We start from the raw sequence: 26,231 nt of genomic DNA on the forward strand, positions 1-26,231 counted from the left end.
AATGCAGACACGATCACGAGGATATTGATATTGATAGCTTAATTTTGAATCCGGGAAGTCTGAGAGGCGCCCAATTCGACTCGTCGAAACATGTGTGTGCTGGATTCTTGACCGCCGGTGAGGGGAATGCAGATGCAGATGGCTATCGGCTATTCTGTACTGTAGGACAGAGATGCATTGGTCACTCTGGATCTGCTGATGGGCGTTTTCTTTGCTTTTCTTTTTTTACCCCGAACTATTTAGGCCGCGATTGACATGGTTCCGTTGGGATCTGCGTTTCACTGCTTTTTATGTGGTCTCAACTTACCTTTTTGCGGTTGGGGTGCTTGGCTGGGTCTGCTTTTGTTTTTCTGAGGGCTGTGTATATGGTCTGATGCTGGTTAGGTCTTGAATTTTTTTAGCAGGTTATTCTCTTCATTGGGCTGGGGGTTGAGCCTCGAACCTTGTATATTGTTGTCCGAAACAGGGGGAGAAGATTTCTACTGCATGGTGCCCGGATGACTTGTACGTTCGTTTATTACAAGGCTTCACTTCTGACATTGACCTGTAATTGCATCACTCGAGGGTGTGGGTACTACGCAGGTATGTACTAACTGAAAATGGGTAAAAGTGAGGCAGATCTTAACCCCATAATGTGATGCGGAAGCCAGAAGCCTCAAGGATGCGAAGCTAATACAGCGGCTTATTGCTATGTTGTCCATGGCCTGATGCTGGGATAGGCTTTACATTTGCTAATTATCTTTCCAAACATAACCACACTCTTCTGTTGACGCTGACAGCCTTCCAACTAAATAAAAGACTGGCTTGTCTCAACAATGGCATCCTTCACAAGTGCCACGATCTTCTCGAGTTCCTCCTCGGTCGTAATATACGGCGGGCAAACGAGAATATGATCAACCTGGTATATGCCAGTATGGCCCAAATTCCCAAGGATATTCACACCACGCTTGAGAGCATTGGTGACCACCTTGTTGGAGAAATTGGCTTCAAGGGGAAACGACGTCTTGGCCTTTTTGTCGACCACAAACTCCACTGCCCAAAAGAGACCGCGGCCGCGGATATCTCCTACCAAGGGAAGAGGACCAATCTCGCGACAGAGCAGAGCTTCCAGCCTTTTTCCCAGAGTCACGACTTGCTGAAGTAGGTTGTCGCGGTGGAGAATGTTTTGCGCTGCAATTGCCGCGGCGCAGGCGAGAGGGTGGGCCTGTTTTATATTAGCCTGGAACGAGGAAGTCTTTCACCATCGCTAACCTGGAAAGTATGGCCATGAGCTAATCCACCAGAACCGGCGGATAGAGCTTGAAATATCTTCTCATGAAGCAAGACACCAGACAGAGGTACGAATCCGGCACCAAGGGCCTTGCCAATGGTCTGGATATCAGGACCTCGAATATCTTCTTGCTCCCAGGCGTGCATAGTACCAGTCTTACCCATACCACAAATTATCTATACCCAATTAACATTCAAATCTTCCGAAAAATCACCCCAAGGCCAGTCAAAGGGTAAAACCATACCTCATCCAAAATCAACAAAACCCCATACCGATCACAAACCTCCCGAATAGCCCTCCAATACCCGGGAACGGCAGGTACACAACCCAACGTAGTCCCAGAAACAGTCTCAGCAACAAACCCAGCAACCCTATCACCCCCAACCCTCAAAATCTCCTCCTCAACCTGCCCAGCCAACCTCTCCACAAACGCCTCATCACTCTCCCTCTCCCCTTTCATGCGGTAAGCATAACAAGGATCAACGAACGACACATTCCCAGACATGAAATCCCGATAAAACTCCCGCCGGGACTCATGTCCAGAAACGCAAAGTGCGCCAATAGTATTCCCGTGATAACTCTGCTTCCGGGCGATGAAATGCGTGCGCTGTGGCTGGCCCTTCTCGTGCCAGTATTGTACGGCGAGTTTCAGTGCTGCGTCTGTTGCTTCGCTGCCTGAGTTGACGAAAATTGCTTTGGATAGCCCGCCTGGTTTGGAGGAGAGGAGGAGTGTTGCTAGGTCCTCTGTTGCTTGGTTTGTGTATGGGCTGCCTGAGTAGACATATGCGATGTCTTGTTGTAGGTGGGTGGTTATTGCGCTGGTTATTTCTGGTTGGCTGTGGCCTAGGCAGGAGACTGAGGGGCCGCAGCTTGCGTCGATTATTTCGCGGCCGTCTTCTAGGGTGAAGGTTATGCCGTTGCCTTTTGTTACTTTTGAGGGTTTGGTGTTGAAGGTTCGGTGGAGGATGTGGGAGTTTGCCACGAAAGGGTCTGTCATTTTGGCAGTATGGGTGTTTGATGGGGATAATTGAGGATTGTAAGTGAGGATTGCAATTCAAGTGAAGGCCTCTGAGTTTTTGTATTGGTTTCGGGGGCATCTTCTTCTCCAACTCGGATGGAGTATGCCGCCGTTGACGCCGGGTGGGGAGTTGGAGTCGCCGCTGTTGACGCTGAGTCTATAGTTCGAGTATTGATTTGTAGATGATTCTCCACTTTTGAGATATAGTTCCAATCCCACTATGTTCGCCGCCATTGACGCCCTAGAGGCGCAAAATAGAAGTATAAGTATAAGTTAAAAGATACAACCTCAGAATAGCTCTCAACACCTCCTATCCAACCTCAAGCATGACAACCATCACAACAGAAACGGTAAGACCTCTTCATACCCATCTCCATCAGAAACCCAACTAACCCAAACCCAGATGTCCCTTCAAGAAAAAGGCGACAACACCCCAATAGCCTACCAAGGCCCAAATCTCCCAAACGTCCCCAAAGACCTCGTAGTAACAGACGCACTGAACCTAAACTGCGACGAACGCCTCTGGGTCCCGCAATCCCCAGACATCTGGTTCCGACCACTATGCTTCAATGTGTCGCACGGCTACTTCGTGAACATCCTACGCGTTCGCAAAAACGGCATTCTCTCCCGTCACAGACATACAGGACCCGTGCACGCGACTGTGCTCCGTGGCCGCTGGCATTATCTTGAACATGACTGGTGGGCTGAGGAGGGGGGCTATGCGTTTGAACCACCCGGTGATATCCACACGCTTGAAGTTCCGGAGGGGGTCGAGGAGATGGTGACGCTTTTTCATGTTACCGGGGCTTATGTTTATGTTGATCCGCAAGGTACGGCACTTGGGGTTGAGGATGTTTTTAGTAAGTTGATAGCTGCGAGGAAGCATTATGAGGATGTTGGGCTTGGGGCTGGGTTTGTGGATCAGTTTGTGAGATAGGTGATTGTATAAGGAGGTGAGAGGGGAATTCCTTGATGAATTATATATGGGTTGTTTCGTTATGATAGTGAAAGTAACACTCCATCTTGTTGTACAATGTCCAGCCAGTCCACTGTTCCTTTCGCCTGTGAGGTCTTTCTTTCTAGGTTCAAGCGCCAGAGCTTTTCTAGAATGCAAAGTGCCACTTCTACGTTTCGGAACCCGCGGGACTCGATCATATCGAGCATTTTGTGCCGGATACTTTTGATATGGGCTTCTTCTGTGGCTTCTCCCCCTGCAAGGAAAATCGGGAATAGTAATGTACATTCTGGGAGACTTCGAGTTGGCATCTTGTCGATGTTGGTGACCATTGCTGCCACTTCGTGGGTGATTTTGATGGATAGACTGTCTACCCGGTTGGGAAGACCTCGACGGACCACTCGGTATAGGTATAGGAGGGCTGAGCTGCGGTATGATTCAGCTAGCAATATTAAGGATTTGTCGTTTGATGGCGGGCAGGTCCATGCCTTTAGGCGGGATTCGAGGGATGTGAATGTGGCTGAGATGTCGGAAATAGAGACTGGTAAGGCTTTGGTGTAGTTGGAGGTGTGGTCCTTCAGGGATTTGATTTGGGCGTTCAGGTTAATAATCAGATAAAGGATCTCCAGAATCTCAGAAGCCAGGCCAAAGTATGAATCGGCCATGGGCACTTCGTCAAGCTGAACAAAAAGGTGTGAAGGTAGCAGCGGCATTCTGTCCAAAGCTACTGCCATTAATATATCATGATAGGCAAAGTTGCGTAAAAGCCACCGGCCAGTGGTAGCATCCTCGAAAGTCTGAAGAAGCTGTGAGGAGTCCAACCCGTTGCCAGGTTCAATAGACGTGCGAGACGAAATAATGCCGGCCGCGCCCATAAGATGCAGATACCATGCTTTGTCGTTATCTGCCATGATACTCTCCATCGAGCAAAGCACTAACGTAATTGCAAGATTAGTCTCCACATTGGCAGGACTGGACTGGAGAGAAAGACGCAGATCCCGAAGCGCAGCAAGCCGATTATGCATAGCAACTTGGTGGAAAGCTTTATCTCGCAGCGAAAGATGAGACGAAGACCACGCAATCAGAGCGTTCAGTAATGCTGAATCATGCATTGCCATTGGCAGGAAAACTAAGTGTCCATTAGCCAAGGTGCCACACCATAAAAGGGACAATCCACTAACTCGAAAGAAAAGAATTATTCTCTATATTCGTCGTGAGAAGGTGAGTAAAGGTCTGTGCATAGTATCGCAGGAAATGGCGCTGACTCGAGCGAGACGTATTATCAGAGTGATCATCTACCCAGAACAGGATAGGATCAGGCACCTGCAATATTCGAAATGCTGTATTGACCAATTGATCTTGAACCTGGGTGGATTCGTTCAGAGCTATGCTTCTGGGTTCTTCCCATGTGCACATGTAATTGAGCCGGACACACTGCTTGCAAACTGGATAGCCTAGATCGCAACGCTTTTTTCTAATCTAGGTATGAGCAAGAGCTTCGATTTGACAGCTTCGTGGTCTTATCTCTTACCGTTGTCGACATGTTAAACATCCCGTCCGTTCGCGCGTGGTTCCTTTCCGTTTGGCGATTCGGCATGGAATCCCCCGCAGCATCAGCTCTGACATATCACAATATGAACACCTAAAGCGAGGCTCTAGATGTCAGTATGGCGCCAATGGCGGAAATTAAGAAAAAGGCGATAGTCGAGCGAGCTCCGGTGAGGGGGATAGGTAGTGGATCTATGGCCGCCAATCAGCTCCAAAGCGCCAACGGCGCTGAGGTGAAAGGGACAAACAAATCTCGAGATTGGGAGTAGGAGTAGAAAAAAGTGATACTACAGATATTGATAGTTCAACCAACAACAAAAATAAAACTATCCATATTGTGCACCTCCCCTCATGGCCTTTAACATCACAGAGCCAACACCAGCTTCTTCAATTCCTGGAAATTAGGCGTCCCAAGTCCAGTAACCGGATCCCAGCCCTCAGTAGCATTCCAATGCGCACCAGGAATAATCAAGCTACCAGGCACAGCTCGATTGCTCTGCGGATCAATACCACCACATCCATAAGAAGCGCCGGCAGTAATATCATTCAGCGCCTTGAATCCCTTCGAGTATAAGAACGGATTCAAGAAACCAAGAACCGGCTTGCCAGCGCGCAGACGGGCGTCATTGAGGAGACCGATGATACCAGCGAATGTAGGTGCCGCAGCGGATGTTCCACCTGAGGCGGAGGTATTACCGGCAGTAATGACTTGGTAACTGGATTGTTTTAGACATGATTGGCTTCTTGTATAGAAGGCATTATGGAATAGTTTTGTGGACTCACTCGGGATATAAACTGTGGGCAGAAACATCTGGGAATCCACGACCCTTGAAGTCAGCATACTTCGAGTAATACTCCTTTGTTTCGTGGGTGATGTTGGTCAGGTATTTCTCGACAGCGGAGTTCTGATACCAAGCCCGAGAGAAGTAGTTGGAGAACCCGCCAGACGAGGCGTTCCAGGCTACTTCCGGGCTCACGTCTGATGTACCGCCGACTGCGGTGACGTAGGGACATGTTGCTGGGAAGATTGGGTTGAATTGGGGAGTTACGCCGTCGGTGGCCTGGCAGGCTGAGCCAACGCCTGTTGGGTTTAGTTTAGAATGTATTTCGGTGAAGATTTAGAGCACGCTTCTCACCTTCGTCACCGGAAGAGTGGATGATAGTCAATCCGCGTAGTGTGTTTAGGCCGATGAGATTGCAGACGCGTTTGGCGTACTTCTCGGGGACAGTCTGGTATACAGTTAGTAAACTGTCGACTAATGATTGGTTAGTAGGTACTAACCTGTTCATCATCTCCATAGGAGGTGGAAATAACCTGAGGCAGCTCGTCATTGGTCTTAGAGAGCAAGTACTCATGGAAAATCAGATATGGCTCGTTCTCGTCATCAGCCTCGGTAGGCTCGTCGGCATCAGGAAGGAAAGGTCTTTCAAATGTTAGCACATCCATAGAAGCCAACCAGAGAGGGTCTTCCATACGCAACGCCACCAGTAATAAATTCATGAACGGGCAAAGGGTGCGAAACAGCAACGATAAGTTGCACATCCAAATTGGCCTCGCCAATATCACTCTTACTCGCGCTCTGATTATTCACTCCTCCATTAAGCAGCTCAACGGTGAAACTCTGCGATGGGATATTGAAGCGAGATTCATAATCCGCCAGATCAGAGTACGACGCAGATTGATTCAAGAAACTCGCAAATCCAACACGACTACCGGCCGCAGGCTCGGGCGTATAATCACCAACATTATACATCTCCTTCAAACAAGAAGGTGTAATAGAAGTCTGACAAGCGGGCGAGATCTCAGTCGAAGAAGCCCTGCGCTCCTGCACCTTCTGCAAAGGCGACGGCACCGGAACAGCACTTCGAGTCTTGCCAAAGAAAACAGTGGGCGAAATGAGATCGATATAGCTAGTCAGATCATCAGGAATCGAATACTCAGTCGTGCGCAACTTGACCAAATCACCATTACTATAATAAGCAAAGCTGGCATTGAGCAGCTGGCCAATAATCTCAACGCTACCAGTGAAATTGAGCAAGGCGCCATCACGGGCGAAATTCGAGATTCCGGCACTCTTCAACCAGTTCACCACGGCTGTATCGTCCACGACGGGGAATTGGGTGTCTATCTCGTGTTTTTGGAGCCATTGGCCGTACTCGGCCTCGCCGGGGGTTGAGAGCTTGGTCAATTTCGATTCTAGCTGGTCCAGGTTCTGGCGGCTCAACGCGATGGAAAGGGCCATTGTTGAGTCTGATGAGGGAGTTTCTTTGAGATTCCAGCTGCTAGGTACGCCTCCGCCCAGACTCTCCCAGACTACACCCAGGGTGGGTGCAGCTAGGGTGCAGAGTAGCCCTGTGTAGATAGCTGGATGCATGTTGGGTCTGTCCTCTGTACACGGCGTCTCTAGGCTTTGGGGAAGCGTGCTCAGGAGGAAATTAGTCTACTTATCTGGCGGATTGTTAGCTCATCACACAATGCGTGAGTACATGTATCGTGCTCGGCAACTAGTTATGCACAACACCCCATTCGCCCTGATAGCGTAGTTCGTGTTGATCTTTCGTCGGGATAAACCGACGGAACTCCGCATTCCTGAGTGAACACAATACAAGGGTTACATTCTATCGGTTAGTAACATGGAAAAGTAGCCGATATACCTCATAAGTAAAGTGTATGGGGGCGTGGAGATTCTTCAGGATCATTAGGCAGCGTGTTTGTGGTCGTTCCTGGTTCCTGGTTCCTGGACGCGTCAGCCTTGTAGTCCAATTACATGGCAATGCCGATAACAATAACAAAGGCGTGGGCTCATACGACACTAATTCTTCAGCAACGCGAGGTCTGGAGACGCGGAGTCCGCCGGGGCTCCGAGAAGCTTGTCCTATCTAAGCTTCTGCCGAGCCGATCTGCTTGCAATATGAAACACTTAAGGATCACAGCCAATGAATTTCGTGTATTAGCAAAGTAGCATACATCCATGACTTTATGCAAATAGGGATAAAGTCATCAAGACTAATCCAGCAAAGTGCGCCTGTTCCAAAAACCGAGACAGGAACAAAAAGCAAGGGACGCCAGAACCGAAAAGAACAGAAAAGGTTACGACTCCAAGTACCAAAAGCTCCCTTGGAAGTCAACGTCCAGCGTCTGTACAAATGTGCAAGCACCAGAATCACCGATTAATAAACAAAATCATTTCAAGCCAAATCCTTCGCTGTTAACGACTGCATCAGAGAGCAGACGTAGGAATTTATCTCGTGAAGAATAGCGGTACAGACCCAGCGTGTTGAAACACGTACGTGCGATCGGGTAGCGGGGGAGTCATCTCCAAGACAGGCAAGCCGGATGCTGAGGCTCGTAGCGCCCATTGCGGGAATTCGATCGCTGCCAGTGACGAAAGATAGGATCTTGCGCTGCTGTTTTGGTGGCGCACTTTCGAAGAAATCCCAGAACCACCGTACCACAGGAACTGACTCTGGCTGTGCATATGACCAATTGTCATATGTGGCTACTGCTCGAAGAGAGTTCACATCAAGTGGCTCATCAGAGCCGCGGACGAGTAACTCAATCTCTTCTGGTCGGAACAACGATAGTGCATTGCCACCGCAGACCGTGAAGAAGCCCCGTTTAAAAGGTTCAAACTGTCGAGCAACGGCGGTGTCTAGCAGATAGTGCACGTACAGATCCACGAACTCACGTCGGTTGGAGTTGGTCACCGGTCGGTTCTCGCCTCCTGTGCAGAGCGGAACCGAGATGTTTTCTCCGTAGCGGTCAACCTGTGCGACGAAATCGTAGCAGAAAGTCTCTGCAACATCCCCTTCGAATTCAAGTAGGCCTCGAAGTCCTTTGGCCAAAACCGGTCGATACTCAGCAAGATCTTCCAGTGTGCACTTGAAGCTCGAACGCATAGAATTCGCAGGCTGTGGCCCGCTGGTCTGCGGTGCCGACGCCAGTAGCTTCTTGAAAGCAAATGGTGGGAGATCAACGTCCAAAATGGTAGAGTTGTAGATGGCGAGCCCAAGTAGAACTCCAACCAAGAAGAACTGTTCAGATGACTCAAAGCAGTAAGGATTGAAGTAGCAATACTGCGAATCGTCATCATAGATGAACAATCCATGGTGCGGATCAAAGACCTCTCGCACCAACAATAGGAACCACTCTTTCCGCAAACCACCGGCATCAATTCCCTCTTCGCCTGAGAACTCGATCCGAAGACCCTTTTTGATTTCTTCTTGGCCGGAACCAACAACCTCACTGACACCTTTAAGGCTGTCTTCAACCAGGCACTCGCGCCGTACCTTCAGTACGAGATACTGACTGACCGCCCTGTGATTGAGGATGCTATTGAAGAAAGCCTCGCGGGCTTTGACTTCCATTTGACGGCGTGCGTCATGCTCCATGATGTGAATTTTTGCCCAGATACTGAGGAAGAATGGGTACTGGCAGAACGAAAACTTCGAGCTTCGAGACTCCCAGATCTCAAAGTCTCCTATCAGATCTGAATAGTCCAGCAGTGTGTTATAGAACGCACTGATGGGGATCACGTGGCCTTGACGAGGGCCTGGGGCTTTGGGTAATTCAACGTGGCGCGGTGATCCATCGGATTTCCTCGAAGAGCCAGAAATGTTCGCAGTAAAAAGCAACGACATGATCCTTGCTGCGGCTCGGATCTGCCAGTCCTCGGCGTAGACTATTGGATCTTCGGTCTTCTTGGCAGGCTTCTTGTTCGGGCCCCTTCGATTTATAGCAGCATGAAGCTCAGCTGGAGTGTTACCCGAGGCGCTAGCAAAGCTTGGTATCAGGTCATCCCCATTTTGAGGCTTCTGAGGAGGTTTCCTTCCATGCTGTCGGCTCAAACGGTAGGTCAGGAATCCACCAATGAGCTCCACCAGGCGCTCAAAGTGGCCTGTTGAGAAACGCGCAGACCAAGATACAAAGTAGTGGTGGCAATCATTCGGTAAATTGGACATGAGGCCCAATACTCGCTTGATGATTCCATAGTGGTTGGAGCTCGGTAAACGAGGAAGGGGTTTGGTTGAGTCTTTCTGCTTGCCATTTCGGGTTGACTTTGGATATTCTTTTGGGGGCGATGGACGCCTCTCCTCGCGATGAGATGTTGATGTCGGTGCGTGCTGGGGATAAGACGTGGGAGACGATAGGATAGGATTCGCCAGCAGAATGAACAAGAACCTCGTGTCTTCTGGCCTCTTTAGGACACGGCGCGGTCGCTTGAGAAGGTTCTCAGTGGCCTTCAGCAGAGTTCGCTGTAGGTGCGAACGAGACTCGCTGATTTCCCTCCCAATGAGGGTCGGATCAACGGATGCCCATCTCCTCGCTCGTAGCATGTCTGCCTCTGAACGTTTGGGGTCAGGCTTTTTAGCCGCCCACTGCTCAGCCCACGAACTCCCCGCACTCAAAACTAAGTGATACCATTGAGATACTTCGGCCCAATTGATCCGAGGGCTTCGCGATGACACCATCCGAGACTTGGGTGTATCCTTCTCTTTGGCAGAGACTGGGGTCTGCCTTTCGGCCTCAGCCCATTCGTTCATCCACCAAGTGGAGTTCTCGGTCAAATCTCCCAAAAGGAGGGTTTTGGCATCTGGTTCGAAAACAGGGGCATCCTGCGCTGGCACAGGCATCGGTGCTGGGTCCATCTTCATTTTCGGTGGATTGCCACTGCTGGCTGATCGAAGAGGTGGATGAGTCGTAAACGATTCGTTGAGACAGTCACAGCCTTTGAAAGCAGCGACGATGGTATTCTCCAGCCGCTTGAAGATTTCCACTCGACTCTCTCGACTTTGAATATCAGGATGAGCAGACTGCGAACCGTCTTGATGACGGTCTGGCTTCGGGGATGATTGTAGGTCGGAATTTGCGCGAACTCTGACGGGTGTGTCTTTTCCCTCCCAGCGAACGGTCTGTTGGGGTAGATGCGTCAAGTTCTCCTTTGACGCGCCGACTCTTTCCTGGTCGCTAGACTGAGAAGGACTGCGGCTTCGAGAATCGCCAGCGCCCGGCACTGATAGATAGTTCGAGCCAGTATTGGAGGCTTGAGAAGAATCTTGCTTTGGCTTCTCGTACTTGTCATCGTCCAGCGACAGCCACGACTGAGAGCCCTCATCTAGAAGGCCTTCGAAATACGTGTTAAGACACCCTCCAATCATGCCACGGGTTTGATGGGCCGATAAATGGGTGACTGCAATTACAGATCAGTACATTATACGGGTATAATGGGACAAGAGTATTGGTAGTGAATACCTTTGCTTGGCGGCTTCGGCTGGGCCTGAGAGCCCTGTGAAGGAATGCCGTTGTGCCCCGTATCTTTTGACTCATGGGAATCCGGCTCAAGATCGGTAACCATCAAACAATCGGTGCATCGGAAGACTTTCAAGTGTTGGGGCCACCGCACAGTAGCATCGCACGTCTGGCACTTGCCCTGGGCAAGATCACTGGCATGTCCTCCGCGGGCTGCACCTTTCCGAGGACTTGACGACTCGGGCTCGATGGGGTAGGTAACATCCTCGTCCTCATCGTCCGAGTCCCAAGTCTCATACTTGACAGCTGTCTTATCGCGCTTTCGCCCGAAACCCGCGAACGGGTTGCTGATCGAGCGGTTGTGTCCTCGGTGGTATGAATTCTTGGGCATGCTGCCAGTTACGGATGGCATATTGGGAGCATCGCGAGGCCGGAGCTGGCGACGCGAGCTACCTTCCGGGCCAGTGACTGGTGAAGGGTGTGGAGGATTGGCAGCGCTGCCAGAGGTCGAGATCGGAGGGATGGGCGGCAGAGGACGGTCAGACCAAGACGGCATAGAGGCGCATCGAACGGGTTATTCTTGATATGTCGACCTAGTTCAGCCTCTCCAGTAAGGTATCCAGCTCGTGGAGCTTGTCACTTGTACTGGACACATGCGAGTCGGTGGACGGAGTTAGAGTAAGGCAGTCGAGTAACGGTAACGCAAGTTCAGCTTCTTTGTTCAATGGAGGACAGATCTGTGGCAGGGATGCCTCAATGAGCAATCCAGGTCAAGGTTCACTAAAAGAGCAATCTCACCTGAGAGTCCAATGGAAAGGTGAAGTTGCAGTATCTCATAGTCCCCGTGGACGGATTAGGAAAGCGCCGGAGAGGAGGTAAGTGGTCCCTTTGACGGCCTCAGGCATCAATGCCTATTTTTGGACAACCTGAAATCGCAGCTCTATTTTTGATATACCCCTCGAGATTTGAACAGGATAACATAGCGGGTTAAAGGTCATCAATTGTCATCAATTGTCATCAATTGTCATCAATTGTGTCAAATGCCCATTGACCTCCAAGCCCCTGCTGGCGATCACGGCGATCCGCGAAGGTAAACTATCCGGCCCTAGGACCTAGTACGGTGAGGCATTCAGCCAGTTCTCTCCAGGGCTACGTCTAGGTCTAATTTATAGACATAATCACTACTCAAGACTACAATTTACGGTCACCAGCGGCACGGAGTTGAACCAGTCATACTTCGTTAATAGGGGAATTTGAACATTTAACAAGATGGCTTTTTGGCTAACAGATCCGGAAGGTCTGCATTAAAGTTGAGCCTAGCGTGGGTGACACTGTCTGGGAAAGAAGTGTTCGAATAAAAAACCACATGCTGTGACCAACATTTTCCAACCCAAATCGCTGCAGAAGTGCACTACCGCACTTAACGGTAACGCCAGTAGCTCTGGGTGTTCTGGCGCTTCCAGGTGTGGCGGCGACCAGCCTTGGTGTTGTTGTAGCGGTGACCCTTGTTGATACCACGGGACTTCTTGCCGGTGGCGGTGAGACCACGGGACTCGCGGTGCTGTTGAGGAAATTTGATCAGTAAAATTCTTCTGGCATGCAATTGAATCCTGAATCAAACTCACCTTGTGAACGGGAGCGCAGATCCAGTTGATGCGGGCATCACGACGGATGGCCTTGTGCTGGGGGTCGACACAGATGACCTCGAAGTACTTGTAGGTGGAGTCCTGGTTGATCCAGTAGGAGTTCAGGACACGCAAGTTAGCAGCGCGACGGCCAACACGCTCCTCAGCGGTGGACTTGAGAGCACGCTGGTACTTGAGCTGGTTGACTCCGTGGTTGGTGGGCTTGCCTATTCACACAATCACACATTAGTAAGAGTTTTCGACAATTTTTCAACCAGACCAAAAATTCCATCTGGTCCGTTTCAAATCAAGAAAAACATACCGTAAGTGGCACCCTTGGGGACGGGGCGCTTGCGGCCACCGCGGCGGACACGGGCACGGTAGATAACGTAACCCTGCTTGGCCTTGTAACCGAGACGACGGGCCTTGTCGGGGCGGGAGGGGCGCGAGGCACGGTGGATGGCGTTCAGCTGGCGGAGCTATATTATGCACTCTCAGCAAAGTTCAACGAGTGTATAGCAAGACACATGAGCCTTTAAAAAAAGGAATCTCTTGCGTGCCACAATCATTTCCGCCGAATGAGTTTCGTTCGAGCCACCTAGCAATACCACATAAAACGGCATATCCTATGGCAGCGCACACGAGCGCTCGGCGGAGATGTTAGGCAATCGAGGGGCATGGGGTTTCTCTCACCTCCCAGCATCGGACGCGCAGCAGGAAGCGAATCACATCGGACTGCTTCTTCTTTTGGATTTCTTCCACGTACTTGAGGGCACCCATCTGGACGGTTCTATGTTAGATGAATGCACTGACGGGATGGGTGGGATGTTGCAAAAGGTGAACGTACCTTGTCGGCTTACACGAGGTCGTCGGTTGTCGTTGTCGCGAAAAGTTCGAGGAAGAAAACGACTAAAGGCAGAGGGATGTGTGTGGGACGCTAGTGATTAACCGAGTGTGGGTCCACAGCCAATCACGGGATTGTGGCCTTGGAAGTCAGGCGCCCACTGGGATTTTTGCCTCAGGCCAAATGCTACAATACAATATGTGACCCTGCTACACACTATAGTTGCATACTTTTGATTGAAAAAGTTCTCATCAAAGGAGACGCTGAATTCATATGGTAAAGGAAACTCATCAAATGCTCGATCGCGCGAGTCAAACGCCATGTTCCATGCAATCGCCACCAAAACCGCAATGCTAGATCAATGCAAATATACAACCGTCGTTCATCCATCGCTTGTTTCCTTCGTTTCTTTCCTTCTATCCCAGTAGAGGACCCATTGTGAACGTCTCTCAGAATATATTCCAGACAAAATATCAAACACCCACTCTGCGTTCATACGGAGCGCCTCGAAAAATGCTCTCGTTGAACCATTTCATTGGTCACAGCAATATGACAACTTCCCGGGGGTAAAACACTCTTCTTGCATAGAGGACACAAACAGCTGTTCTCAATAAGGAATGGATCAATGCATCCTGAGTCAAATATATGGCCACACGGTAGTTCACGGACCAATGACGATCCCGCGACAAAGTCATCGATGCAGATAGCACAAGTTGTTTGAGTATGGCTCAGTCTGTACTTGGCTTTTTGAGACTCGTCTGTATCACCTTCCTCGGGTTTGATGTACACTGGCTCCGGTTTCTTGAGTCCAGCATCGCCCAGATGGTGATGTTCGTTGGGAGACGACGGGGCGGTATTATAGCCAGAAGCAAGTGTCACGTCGTCATCAGGTGTATTCAGTCGAGTAATTGTTGTTTCTTCTTCTGGGTGGATCTCGAGGTAGGTGTAGAGTGGCATTTTGTCAACCACCTCTCGAGGCGCCGTCATTGGAGTCATTGTCAAAGCTTCGATGTCGATTTGGCCGTCATTGATACGTCTCAAGAGGATATCTCTTCTCTTCCGTAATACAAGACGGTAGATGACGACCAGCAGCAGACTTAGTACCAGGACCGTACCCGCAATTGCGAGAATAAAAGCCCAGAGACTCGGCATTTGTCCAGATGAGGATGTGTCTGTGATATATAAGTATCCGATTTTCAAAGTGATAGAAAGTTATGACTTACCGATATCCACTCTAGCAAACAATCGATCGCTCTTAGGCTGTACAGCAAATGCCTCGCTGGAGTTGCCTTTGGTGGTGATATTTGACCCCGTGTCCGAAAAGTGAGAGAGGTCACTTATTAATGTCGCTCCAGCTGCACCCGGGATGGCATAAACTGGGTAATTGTTCTCCATCCTCCACTGATTACCATCGTTGATTGACCACCTGGGATCATCTGACGAAGGCGGTATGTCGGTCTCATTGAGTGATGGTTGGAAAAAGATCAGCCCATGCGATCCGGCTTTCCGTGCGGCATTTAGATAGGATGAAGAGCACTCGGCGGTAACCCAGGGAGCGAGACCAATAAGGGAGTATCCAAACTCCGACACATCCTCATAACGGGTCACATTTGATGGTACAAACGAAGCTGTAATGTTGTTGCATGGATCTTCAGGCTCTAGGCTCGGTACGAACAAGAGACCTGCAACTGACTCGGTATCGGGAATACCGTTGCTTGATATCATCTGAACTTTGTGGTTCAGAACGAATCGATAGCTGACATAGTCCTGTATAGCGTCAGAATTGGTCCTCATGCTTCCCTGGTATCTTTAAAAAGAGGGTACTCACATTGACAGTGGAGGTGAAATTTGAAGCGTGCCCGGGGCCTGCATAAAGCGAGGCCACTTTCCCCACCGTTTCATCTGGAGTATTTCGGGACATGCCTACAGTCGACATGGTATATAGAATGTTGAGCAATGGGCTCTCGGATTGTGTAAAGTAGGGATGAGAGCTGATGCCCAGATGATCTAAACGAGGGAAGAAGTCGAGATTGAAATGGAGTCAGGAAAGGCATTGCAGTATATTTAGACAAATAAAAAGTATTGGATTTGATCGATCACGGCCAAAAACTGCTAGATTGAGCCCTACAGCGGAAGAATGCGAGAGTTTAATCGGGACCGGCACAAGAATGTGAACAACACTGGTCCCGACCACGAGGCAGGAGGCAAAAACGCCATTTCCCCAGGATCTGCGTTTCAGATTCTGAAGAAAACATCATAAACGAGCAAGAATGGCCGAGCGCGTGGTCATTGCTGTTCTATACTTTTCCGCATTGGACTACGCCGTTCGCGGAAGTGACGCTTATAGAAATGATCGCCACAGGCAACTGTTCAGTACAAGTACATAGGAGTGCTATCGATCAGTTCATAAGTCTGGGCATACGCTGGCCATTTATTTGCCTGTTTAGGTTTGCAAAAACAAAACTCACTTCGGGAGGCTCCTGTTTCGGAGTTGCCGCCAAGGCCATTCGGTGTTCTCCGCAGAATGTTTAGTCTATACAGATCCGCCCCAAAGCTCAAACGCCATGCACATTCTTGTAGGCTGAGCCATGTGTGAAACTGAGGCTTGATCACGAGTCTATATTCCGTATACTTCTAATGGAATCAACATAGAAGCTGTACTGTGTGTACAGTAGTTCCCCAGATAACCTCGATAAAAGCACACGTGATGATAAAAGAACATGTCACGTGTAGTTTCGACCGCCAACATCGTCACCTCTTAGCTTTGTAGTTCATCTGTGACCTCGAGGATCTCTAGAACCGCGTCAGCTTCGCTTTGTGAGAACCTCAGAGGTGGCATAATCTCCTCCTACTCATCTTCATTTCAAGTGACCAACGACAGCATGTGTTGGTCCAGCCCCATCCATACCTCCTAGAATCATCTCTGTCGACCGATTTATCGTCTGATTGATAGCAAGTACCGCTGCGATCAATCCATCTTTCCCCTCTCACCTCCCACCTATCTCAAACAACATGCCTTCAGCTTATAAGAGCAAAGGCAAAGGCCGCGACGCACGCCAGTCGCGCAGTCGCAATACCACTCCATCCAGCGCTAGTGCCCCTACGATTCCAGGACCTCCGCTTCAGAATTACCTGGAAAATGATGTAACCAAGCTCATTGACCTGGCTAATGGCCAGTATGCCGATGTGTTGGACTTGTTGGCCGCGCAGAATATCCCAGATTCGAAAACGCTTGAGGCCTTAGTGGAACACCTGAAGAGTCTCAGTGACATGGCTGATGCTCGGGGTGAGGTCTGCAATGCGGGAATGCGGGAGATGTCTCAGAAGCGCAAGGAAGTAATGGAGGACCAGGAACTTGATCGTGAAGTCCGAGACCGAGCAAGACTGAAGCGCGAGACAGAAGAAGAGGATGATATCCACAAGGGCGGGAAGCTGAAAAAGCGGAAAGAGCGCGCAAGTGGGAAGGAGGAGCGTCCATTGACTCATGGAGCTCACCAGGTCGGGCGTCAGGATGGTGCTGAAACTAAGATTGAGGGAGGTAAGAGAACCAACTCGGCGCTTTATTTCCATCCTTTGTTTTCACTTGCGACTCACCTCTTCTCAACCCTCAATTTTACTCCATATTCCCCACTATTTCGACATGTACTGACATTTCCAGCGGCCTCCCCAGCATCGAAAAACTCCAAGCGCGCTGCATCCGATGACAGCTCCTCGCTTTCACCACCCTCTATGATGTCTCCCAACGGTGTGACCACCGCTGGCGATGGTCCAGCTCCCCCGGCTCCCCCGGGTCTGAAACAAGTAACGAGTCACACCAGCCTGAGCCTGCCCCGGCTGTCCCTCAAATACAAGTTTTCGGTGATAATCCGCTGAAGTTTGACGACCCTACCATTTACCACATCCGCGATGTTCTCCCAGATATGACCGACGAAGATAAGAAAGAGATTTACAGCGTTGCCCGATTCCCCAAGAGCGACCTCGCTCACATGCTAGCTGGTGTTGCACCCGACAAGGACTTTAGCAACGCGAAGCCATCCAATCAAGTCAGCGCCAATACTTTCCTGACATACATTGAGCCATACGTTCGGCCTCTTACCGAGGAGGATATTGCCTGGTTAAGGGAACGAGTAGGTCAATTGCAACTATCGCCCTGCGACACAAGCTAACATGATACAGGGGGATCGCGTTACCCCATTTATAATCCCACGTCGCGGAAAGAAAAGCTATCGTCAGCTATGGGCAGAGGAAGATGGTGTATCCTACGATTCGAGCCAAGATGACAAGGATCAGCTCCCGTTGAACCAAGGTCGTGGCAGCATCGACACATTGACTGATGATAAAGCGGAAACCAACGAGGTCTCCGTTGGGCCCCTCCTGAGCCGACTCTGCTCTCTTCTGCGTTACGAGCACCGAACCCTTCCCGACGATAATGCAAACTCAGCCACAAGCGAAGGCGGCCTCGGCGGAGACGCAATGGAGCTTGACCAGCCGAACGGCGAACCAGAAATCAAGACCGAGAAACAATCACAACCTCCTGCAACAGCCTTCCGTGATGCCGACCCAAATGGCTTCAAGACCTCAGTCGCAAAGCTCGACCACGCCCAACTCGACGAACGTGCCAAGGCCGAGCTTCGATATATTGGATTCCTCGGCGCGGACGATAACCCAGACTACGACGCACACTACGACGATGAGGTTGCCGAACGTCTCCGCCTGCTACAAGGCGAGCTCAAGAAGCAAATTGTCACCAATAACGCGCGCAAGGCCCGTATCCTAAAGATCGCCCAGGAGCACATGGCCATGCTGGAATTCACCACCATTCAAGACGACCTCGACACTCAGGTCCAGCAGGCCTACCTCAAGCGCACCCGAACCATGGGCAAGAGCAAGAAGGGCGCTCAGGCTAAGCACCGACCCGGCGGTGCAGGTGGCGGCAGCCACGTCGCTGGCGCTGCGGGCGTGTCTCGTCCTGCTGTTGGAGACGCTGCCAAGATTGTTATGGACCGTCGTCGGCGCTGGAACGAGGCTTTCCTGCCTATCTTCGATGATATCAAGACTACGATTCCTTCAGAGGGAGAGTCGATCTTCGACCCGGCTGTTATGGCCGAGCATGAAAAGGCTGAACTTGAGAACTGGGAGGAGGAGTAAAATCCGTCACTTGACTTGGATCTCTCCTCTCCTTTGACTGGTCTTGTGTCTCTTCCCTTTTCTGATCTCTAGCAGCTTCGCGGAGGCTTCTTGTTCTGATTCATTTTCTTGCACGATACGATACGAATGGCATGACGGGCTGGCGGGCGTTAGCGGATACCTTTTTTTTTTTTCTTTCCCAGTTCCACTGCCATGTTAGATTCGGAGACCGGGCGTGGACTCGTCTGTGCTTATTGAGGATGGAAGGCATTGTGTTTGTCTGTATTCGCGCGAAGAGAGTAGTCTCTCTACTACGTCCTGTATCTGGCTGGTCAGATGTGACAGTGTACCTTTATTCTTTAGCTTATTATTATCAATAAGTGATCAATCTCTTCACAGACTTGCTCTGTATCTTAAATTGTATTTCAACCTCGATATCATGAGACTCATCGAGGGTATATATAACCAGTAAAACTAGGGGTATCGATCACAACCAAACATTGAAAAAGCAAAAGAAACGCCAACCTTGGAATGCAACACTTTATCAAAACCATAACTCACCTCACCGATGCAGAATCAAAACTTCCCCAGGATACCTCTTCAACCTCGCCGTCAACTCCCTCTCACTAAGCTCCAACTCGGTACAAATCTGATCAAAACAATGCGTCCCATCAAGATACCTCTCCAAAACCCGATCATCAACCTCCTCAACCTCATACTCCTCAAAATTACCCGCATTAACCCCATTCCTACTCCCACTCAAAACAGACCCAGCCCTCTCCCAGCTCGACTCCCGCCCAGAAAGCGGCCCTTCATCCCCAACACTGGAAACAGTATAGGGCGTCGTAGTCCCCGTCGTAGCACGGGACGAGGAACCTGTAGCCACAGGAGTTGCCGTGGCCGTATGCGTAGGCGTAGGCATGAGAGGAGAGCCCGCCGCGCGCGGGGCGGGCGCAGCGTGGCTGGTAGCGCAAGCGTATTTGTGGACGCGGTAGAGGAAGCCCTTTATTACGCCGAAGGTGATGAAGCGGCGGATGTCGATGTTTGCTAGGGCTCTGCTGTGTTGAGCGTACCATTGTTTGACGCTTTGGCCTTGTTTTAGGCTGGCGTAGAGCTCGACTAGGCCTACCCCATCTACTATGGCTGGTTTGTGGAGGGCGTTTGTTTGGTGGTTTGAAGTGGAGGGTGAGATATCGCTGGATGAGGAAGGTGCTGGGGTTGTGCTGTTGTTATTGTCGTCTGTGGGGTCCTGGTCGCCTGTGTCTTCTGCGGGTCCGAGAAGGGGCCAGATTTCTTCTGCGTCGAAGCGAGAGTCGTCGCGGGTTAGACTTGGGGCTTGGTCGGTTAGGGAGCTTGAGAGGGGTCCCGTGCCGCTGCCGTTTGCGCTGCTGCCGCTTGGGGCGAGGGATGCAGGGAGGGATGAGCTTGGGCCTACTGGGAGGTGTGGTGCGAAGCGGAGGTTGACGTAGCGAGCACATTCTAGTTGCATTGCTTCGTCGCAGCCGATTGTTGAGCTGATTTGGGCGGTCGGGGCGTATATGGCTGCGAAGGAGAAGATGTCCAAGAGGAATAGACAGCCGTAGTAAAGGAGGTGACGGATTGCACGGCAGGTGAGAGAGAAGTCTGTGTCTGCTAGAATGGAAATGATGCGGACACTGTTGACACCGTTGATATGAGGGACAATCTGATGTGGTCAGTTATTGTGGCCCATGGAATGAGGGCATCGATTCACATACCCGCTGCATGGTCAAGTCCCAGTTCTCGTCCATGAAGGCCTGATACCGCAGGGTGAAAAGCGGCACATGCCATGCCTTGACTTGCGGAGGAGAGGGATAGATTGGGAACAGCTTAATGTTGAGAGTATTCAACTCATCTAGCCAGAGATTAGCAGCAGAACTGTGTATGCATTTCAAGGACATACCGATGGGAACCATGCACTCGCAGTAGTTATTCAAGTCCTCCATCAACATCTCACAGAGACTATGCACCTTCCCCTCCCCACTTCTGGAGAAATCACGGGATAGGAAGCCATTCTGCTCCTCCAGGCCATGCATCAGATCCGCTATCTTCTGTACCACGCTCTTATACGTGCTAAAGTCGTCCTCTTCGGCGAGAACAATGCAGAAGTTGAAAATGAACTCATTGCGATCATATCGCGCCGACTTCATGCAAATTGGGTAGCCCAGGATACGGTATCCATTTGTGCAGACTTGCAGAAGGTTTCCGCAGAGCTCCTGGCGGGGGATCACGAAGAAGGAGACGTCGGAGAAGGTCAGGTAGAGTGACTGTGCAGGTGCCGTGGGGGAGGGAACAATGGCTCCATCAGGGACTTGGTGGACGACTTTGGGACCTGGAGATAGTTAGTAGTTGACAATGCATTGCAGGGGTTTCACATACCCTCTTGCGTGTCGAATTTGCTGTAGAAGATTGCCTTGATCATCGTGGGGGTGATGTCGCGGGGGGTTGGAGGGACACTGCTTGGACCATGAGGCGGACTCAGTATTCAATAAAGCAGCGCAACTATCCGAGGACGATCAGACCTGGTCGCATACAGCCAGGGAGCCAGCAACAATGTACAGTGTGAAGTGGCATGCGGAGATGCGGAGATGAGCTACGAGCTTATCGGGTGTTTGCTCTATTTGCATCAACGCTCTACAGACAGGAACACAATATGGAGTACGAAATGTTGAGCATTCAGATCAGATAGAATGTGCTAGATGAATAATAACTTTTGCCGTTTTCAAGTCCAAACAAGAGCACCCGTAAAGAACAGAGAAATCGAGGCACGGCAATGAAAGGTAAGGGTATTAAGTGAGACGCAGGTAGCCAAGGAAATCTATGCAGCAGCAAAAGACTCTTGTGAATATCGAAAGGGATAATGGGGAAAAGACGGGGAAAGGAAGGGAAAGAGAAGGAGGAGCCAGTCCACTTCAGACAATGATAGAGAGAAAAAGATGCGCCGGAAGAAATGCATACAGTTATAGCGAAGCCTTGAGCAAGGATCACAGTCAAGTCAGAGCAGTCATCGAGCCGTGCCAGAAGCAGGATTGGAGGCAGGTGGAAGAGCCGGGCTTGCAAGGATGCCTTCTGGCAGCGAGAACGGGTATGAATCAGGAAGAGACGCAGCAGCGATCGACACAAAACGAGCCCCATTACGATGGCGCTGAGTGCGCGTATCAGAGCCGACGCTCAAGGGTTGGTTTGCACGAATGGCATGAACCATGTCGCCGTATCCGCCGCGTTCTCCAGCCTCCTTCAGCCATTGTTCCCAGTCCTCGTCGAGAGGCACATCGGCCCCTTGGTCGCGCGCAGCCATTGCGGCGAGAAGCCGGTTGTTCAGTGCAACACCGCAGCTCTCCATTTCCTCGTCACTGTATTCCTCCTCGGCCTCGTGCTCTGCTCTGTCGGAGGAGTGAGTGCTCGGGGTGCGAGAAGCGCTTGGACGGACGGTGTCGTTACTCTGGGTCTCGATTATCTGATCCTGGTCCTCTGTCCTGCAGAAGTCGTCGAAGTAGTGGACCTCGATGGAGGGAAACGGTAGGGGTGATGCTGGTCGGATCGACTGGGCAGTGGTGTCCCGCACTTTGGTCCCTTCTTCAGCCTCGTACCGTTGTCGCGCTGACTTGGTCCCCTCCCATCTGCACAGGTCTGAGATCTCCTCCTCGGTTAATTTGAGCTCATCAAAGACTCGGAATAATCTGCGATGCCATGGGAAGCGACTCAGTCGCATGCGATGCGGCCCGTAGGAGTAGTCCAGCCCTGGGTATTGCGCTTCGATGCAGTCTAGCGAACCGTAGAAATGGGATGTCTCAACGCGCACTTCAGGGACGAGGTTTCGGGTAATGTGAGCAGCAAACGACCCCGGTTCGTTTGTGCGAGGTCGTGGAAACGTGGCGTTATACACGATCTGGGCCAGCGACGGTTTACGCATGTTGATGGTGAGAGTAGACGCGAGGTGAGTGTGAGAAGTGCAAATATTAAGGAGGCCCCTGGAATGTCCAGAAACCAGGATCCCTTCCCCTTTGTCGGCAAGAAATGAGAGAGTCTCTGAGACTATGTTAAAGTGAAGTTCTCAGGGAAAAAAAGAAAGACCGATCAGGTGCCCAGCTGACGTTTCGGCTCTTTGACCCTTGAGGATTGGAGGTCTCACAGGCATGAACTATACACATTGAGACCTCTTAGGGGAAAAGTGAAGAAGAAGAAGGGAGAAAATCGGAAGAATGGGGCGTATATAACGCATGCGCTGGCAAATGGCTAGATCCGGTGTCCTGCACGGCCAGCTGTTCCGACTAGTACTCTCATAGGTACGGAGTACAGGTACGAACTACGATTTACTCGAATCAGATAGGTCAATACTATGCATTTCACTCTATTTAGACCAATAAAGATTAAAGGATATTCCTCGTTTCTTCTTTACTTCCACGTCACGTGCATATCCAACTCATCCATACATGGTGTGGACTTGTCTTTGCATCCCGTCTGACCTAAGAGTGGCCATGTCGACCTTTGACGGCATTGTTGAAGGTGAGACCCATTTTTCCTGCGTCACTTCGGTGTTAACTGTTTGACAGAGTTTCCCGACATTCGGAGTGAGCCTCACTTGCCTCTATACGGCGATGTCAGCTAAACAGAAGCAGTCGATTACTTTCGGAAATGCCCTGAGCGGCCTGCGCCACTGGCGTGCTTTCTCAGCCATGTGCATAGTGACCATCTGCAGGGCCTCGAGTCGTTTCGAGCGCCGTTCATTTACTGTTCGCCAGCGACGCGCGAGGTATGTCGTATGGCATCACTGATATCACTCTCGCTAACCCTCACTTAGCTATTATTACGGATTGAGCAGTATCCGCATAGGATGAACTTTAACAAAGGTATCCTGGAGTCACGCAGATTGCATTATAAACATCTCGCAAAACTTCTGGTATTGTGTTCTGAGCTCCCTCGGTTGAAGCCAAAGCTTATCCTTGAACAGCGCCCCATCCCGTTGAATACTCCAACAGAGATTGACCTTACACCTCGACGACGTGTTAGGGTAACACTATTTGATGCCAATCACTGTCCTGGGGCGGTGATGTTTCTGATCGAAGGAGACGGCAAGGCAATCATCTACTCTGGTGACATCCGAGGTAAGTATACAACCTGTGTACATTGATACCATGACTGAGTACCTTTAGCTGAGAAATGGTGGGTCGGCAGCTTAATTCGCCATCCCATCTTGATACCATACACTCTAGGTCAGAAACGGCTGGAGAAGTTGTACCTGGACACCACCTTCGCGAGCAAGAAAAATCCATTTCGAGAATTTCCTTCCAAGGCTGAGGGTCTGGCTGAGCTGCTACAGAAGGTGGAAGCCTATTCCGGTGATACGGTTTTCTATTTTCGCGCATGGACATTCGGCTACGAAGATGTGTGGATAGCACTGTCAGCGGCGCTGAACACAAAGGTGATTAATTTGTCAATTCTCCTGTTTGAATACATGCTAATTGTTTTTAGGTACACGTGGATCGCTACCAGTTGGGTCTTTATCGGTCTTTGACTCGAATCTCTGACAACAAAGGTGCCAGCGAAGCGCCTGCCCTGTGTGGCTTTGACCTGGGAAACAGATATGTGGAAGGCTGCTTAAGCAACAATGAGACCAGTCGAATTCACAGCTGTGAACCTGGTGTCGCGTGTGCATCATCCCGTGGGCCCAAATCGGTCTACATCATGCCCATTGTCAACCGCACCCCTACCGGTACGGAAATCCCAGATGTCGGCGCAGGTGGCGGTGTCGGGGATCTATACCAAACCCATGAATTAGAGTTGCCGGATGAGTCTGCCATGGCCGAGTTGGAGAAACTTTGTTCCCAGCACGTTCAGGATCAAGAGGCGCTGTCTCAGATGCGAAATGCGCTGAAGAATGCTTTTCAGTCCAGAAGGAAGGCGCTCTCGCTTGATACATACGGCTTGAGAGAAGAAGGGGAGATTTCACTGGAGAATCTGGTGACCGCTCTCAGCCGTGGTCCTTCAGCTTCCTTCGATGAGTCCTCTAACCCCGATCTGCCTAACACGATAGTGAGTTCATTTTGTTTTGCTTTTACAATCCCTCTAATAAGTTTATAGCGCTTCCCATATTCCCGACACTCCTCGTATTCCGAATCATGTGAGTTTGTTGCTGCATTCCGACCCAAAGACATCCATCCATGCACCGTGGATCCATCGACTTGGAACGAGAATGTCTCCATCCGAACTTTGTTCGGGCACCTCTGTTCAGGGAATAAATTCTCCCACGATGAGCACATGCGGCGGACTTTGGCAGATGAGAGTGACGAAGAAGGTTTGCGCGCAAAGAAGAGACCTCGTTTTGACTTGGACCTATCCACCCAGTCCACAGATACATCTGATGGGATTGGAGACACCAGTCTTCACACTATTGATATGAGCCAGCATATACAACCTCAAGTACCCACCTACCAAGCGAATACATCCGACGGTGCCACTAAATTCGACAATAATATCCGTCAAGAACAGCACCCCCAGGCGCATGCAAACTCAGCCCTTTCCTCCCAAGCCAGCACCCTACCATCTACATGTTCCACGGAAAATGAAGACGGCCATGGACTCAGTATCAGGGGAGCGAAACAGAATACACTAGTTCCAGAAACTGCAGAACCTTATCATACGATACCAAACCGCGGACCAAGGACACCAAGCATAATCGATCTAACCGGCGACGATATCACCTTTCCCATACACCTCAACACTCAAAAAACAGAAAGTCAACTCACGGATTCATTTCCCCTCTCAATTTCTGAGTCGGCACTCGCGTCTCCAGACCGGAGACTGATGGATAATGGAACACAAAACCCGGAACAGGATGATGCCAGTCTACGTTTTTCGCGTCGTGCTCGTATTGCTGCTTATCTCGCTGCACGAGAGGATACCTACTCTGCGTGGACGGATGTGTCGCTTGTTTCCGCGAGAGATAATCATACCGAAGAGGAGATTGAGCTATAAGCTAATTGCTTGTTACTCTATTCTTGATCTATATTTCTTATTTGCTACGGAGTACTCTTGCAATTCTTTGTTGTTGAATATATGATACCCCAATTCATTTCACCACTCAATTTCTTTCTTTCTTGATAAGTCATGTTTTCGCAACTTCGACTTCTGTGGACCAGTCGCAGAGGACCGCCGATACAAAGCGCCTGTCTTCTTGTTATTACAATAGGGGCCATAAATGTGTATACAGTGCTATGAAGTATTGGACAGTCTCTACACGAAAGCCTCGAGGCGAGTATACCGTTTCAGGTATCATTTTCGCCGTGCTTGGCCTCTTTTTTTTCACCTCTTTTTCACCCATTTTCGAGGGCCTCGGGCTCATCAGGTAGATTTTGTAAATGTGGGGGTGTGAAAGGACTTACGGCCTATGACCGTATCAGCTGTGAAGGCCAAAGTCTTGATACCATCCGCAAGTAGATATAGTAATGACAGTATGAAACGCCTACGTACCATGTCTCAGCCAACAACATAGGAAGATACAAAGAAGTCAGTCAGTTCAAACAATGGTCCTGTACCTCATTATAATGGTTGACCAATAAGACAGATCAGATTTTGC

At 50.3% G+C, this 26,231-nt stretch overlaps 10 protein-coding genes across 10 annotated transcripts; 3 read left to right on the forward strand and 7 right to left on the reverse strand.

The window, feature by feature from the left end:
- Positions 1-787: 787 nt before the first annotated feature.
- N7446_003221 (uncharacterized protein) lies at positions 788-2,267 on the reverse strand (the record flags this gene model as incomplete). Its single annotated transcript, XM_058511970.1, has 3 exons — positions 788-1,204; positions 1,252-1,446; positions 1,515-2,267. The coding sequence occupies 3 exons, from the start codon at positions 2,265-2,267 to the stop codon at positions 788-790; spliced, it is 1,365 nt and encodes a 454-aa protein (XP_058377506.1).
- Positions 2,268-2,614: 347 nt separating this feature from the next.
- On the forward strand, positions 2,615-3,225 carry N7446_003222 (2,4'-dihydroxyacetophenone dioxygenase family protein; the record flags this gene model as incomplete). The annotated part of the gene is made up of 2 exons (XM_058511971.1): positions 2,615-2,638; positions 2,692-3,225. The coding sequence occupies 2 exons, from the start codon at positions 2,615-2,617 to the stop codon at positions 3,223-3,225; spliced, it is 558 nt and encodes a 185-aa protein (XP_058377507.1).
- Positions 3,226-3,284: 59 nt separating this feature from the next.
- Positions 3,285-4,361, reverse strand: N7446_003223 (fungal specific transcription factor domain-containing protein; the record flags this gene model as incomplete). The annotated part of the gene is made up of 1 exon (XM_058511972.1): positions 3,285-4,361. One exon carries the CDS (start codon positions 4,359-4,361, stop codon positions 3,285-3,287), a length of 1,077 nt encoding a protein of 358 aa, XP_058377508.1.
- A 794-nt stretch (positions 4,362-5,155) lies between these two features.
- Positions 5,156-7,166, reverse strand: N7446_003224 (S53 family peptidase; the record flags this gene model as incomplete). The annotated part of the gene is made up of 5 exons (XM_058511973.1): positions 5,156-5,507; positions 5,575-5,872; positions 5,928-6,021; positions 6,074-6,215; positions 6,268-7,166. 5 exons carry the CDS (start codon positions 7,164-7,166, stop codon positions 5,156-5,158), a joined length of 1,785 nt encoding a protein of 594 aa, XP_058377509.1.
- Positions 7,167-7,980: 814 nt separating this feature from the next.
- On the reverse strand, positions 7,981-11,875 carry N7446_003225 (HECT-type E3 ubiquitin-protein ligase; the record flags this gene model as incomplete). Its single annotated transcript, XM_058511974.1, has 2 exons — positions 11,045-11,875; positions 7,981-10,982 (listed from the first exon to the last, which is right to left on the reverse strand). Exons 1-2 carry the CDS (start codon positions 11,595-11,597, stop codon positions 7,981-7,983), a joined length of 3,555 nt encoding a protein of 1,184 aa, XP_058377510.1. The 5' UTR covers positions 11,598-11,875.
- Positions 11,876-12,255: 380 nt separating this feature from the next.
- On the reverse strand, positions 12,256-15,446 carry N7446_003226 (60S ribosomal eL15 domain-containing protein; the record flags this gene model as incomplete). Its single annotated transcript, XM_058511975.1, has 8 exons — positions 12,256-12,602; positions 12,667-12,893; positions 12,989-13,145; positions 13,360-13,456; positions 13,527-13,603; positions 14,009-14,682; positions 14,734-15,277; positions 15,339-15,446. The coding sequence occupies 8 exons, from the start codon at positions 15,444-15,446 to the stop codon at positions 12,462-12,464; spliced, it is 2,025 nt and encodes a 674-aa protein (XP_058377511.1). The 3' UTR covers positions 12,256-12,461.
- An 848-nt stretch (positions 15,447-16,294) lies between these two features.
- On the forward strand, positions 16,295-18,957 carry N7446_003227 (histone acetyltransferase NGG1). Its single transcript, XM_058511976.1, is given in 4 exon segments — positions 16,295-17,048; positions 17,169-17,311; positions 17,329-17,637; positions 17,687-18,957. 4 exon segments carry the CDS (start codon positions 16,523-16,525, stop codon positions 18,656-18,658), a joined length of 1,950 nt encoding a protein of 649 aa, XP_058377512.1. The 5' UTR covers positions 16,295-16,522; the 3' UTR covers positions 18,659-18,957.
- Positions 18,958-19,199: 242 nt separating this feature from the next.
- N7446_003228 (nitrogen permease regulating protein NPR2) lies at positions 19,200-21,077 on the reverse strand (the record flags this gene model as incomplete). The annotated part of the gene is made up of 4 exons (XM_058511977.1): positions 19,200-20,321; positions 20,374-20,510; positions 20,559-20,987; positions 21,035-21,077. The coding sequence occupies 4 exons, from the start codon at positions 21,075-21,077 to the stop codon at positions 19,200-19,202; spliced, it is 1,731 nt and encodes a 576-aa protein (XP_058377513.1).
- Positions 21,078-21,659: 582 nt separating this feature from the next.
- N7446_003229 (uncharacterized protein) lies at positions 21,660-22,568 on the reverse strand (the record flags this gene model as incomplete). Its single annotated transcript, XM_058511978.1, has 1 exon — positions 21,660-22,568. One exon carries the CDS (start codon positions 22,566-22,568, stop codon positions 21,660-21,662), a length of 909 nt encoding a protein of 302 aa, XP_058377514.1.
- Positions 22,569-23,133: 565 nt separating this feature from the next.
- N7446_003230 (uncharacterized protein) lies at positions 23,134-25,630 on the forward strand (the record flags this gene model as incomplete). Its single annotated transcript, XM_058511979.1, has 8 exons — positions 23,134-23,161; positions 23,209-23,226; positions 23,275-23,408; positions 23,457-23,555; positions 23,607-23,760; positions 23,809-24,077; positions 24,128-24,688; positions 24,737-25,630. 8 exons carry the CDS (start codon positions 23,134-23,136, stop codon positions 25,628-25,630), a joined length of 2,157 nt encoding a protein of 718 aa, XP_058377515.1.
- Positions 25,631-26,231: the final 601 nt, after the last annotated feature.

This window comes from Penicillium canescens, assembly GCF_028828765.1.
Source record: "Penicillium canescens strain IBT 15451 chromosome Unknown utg000002l_segment0_segment0, whole genome shotgun sequence".
Lineage (NCBI taxonomy): Eukaryota > Fungi > Ascomycota > Eurotiomycetes > Eurotiales > Aspergillaceae > Penicillium > Penicillium canescens.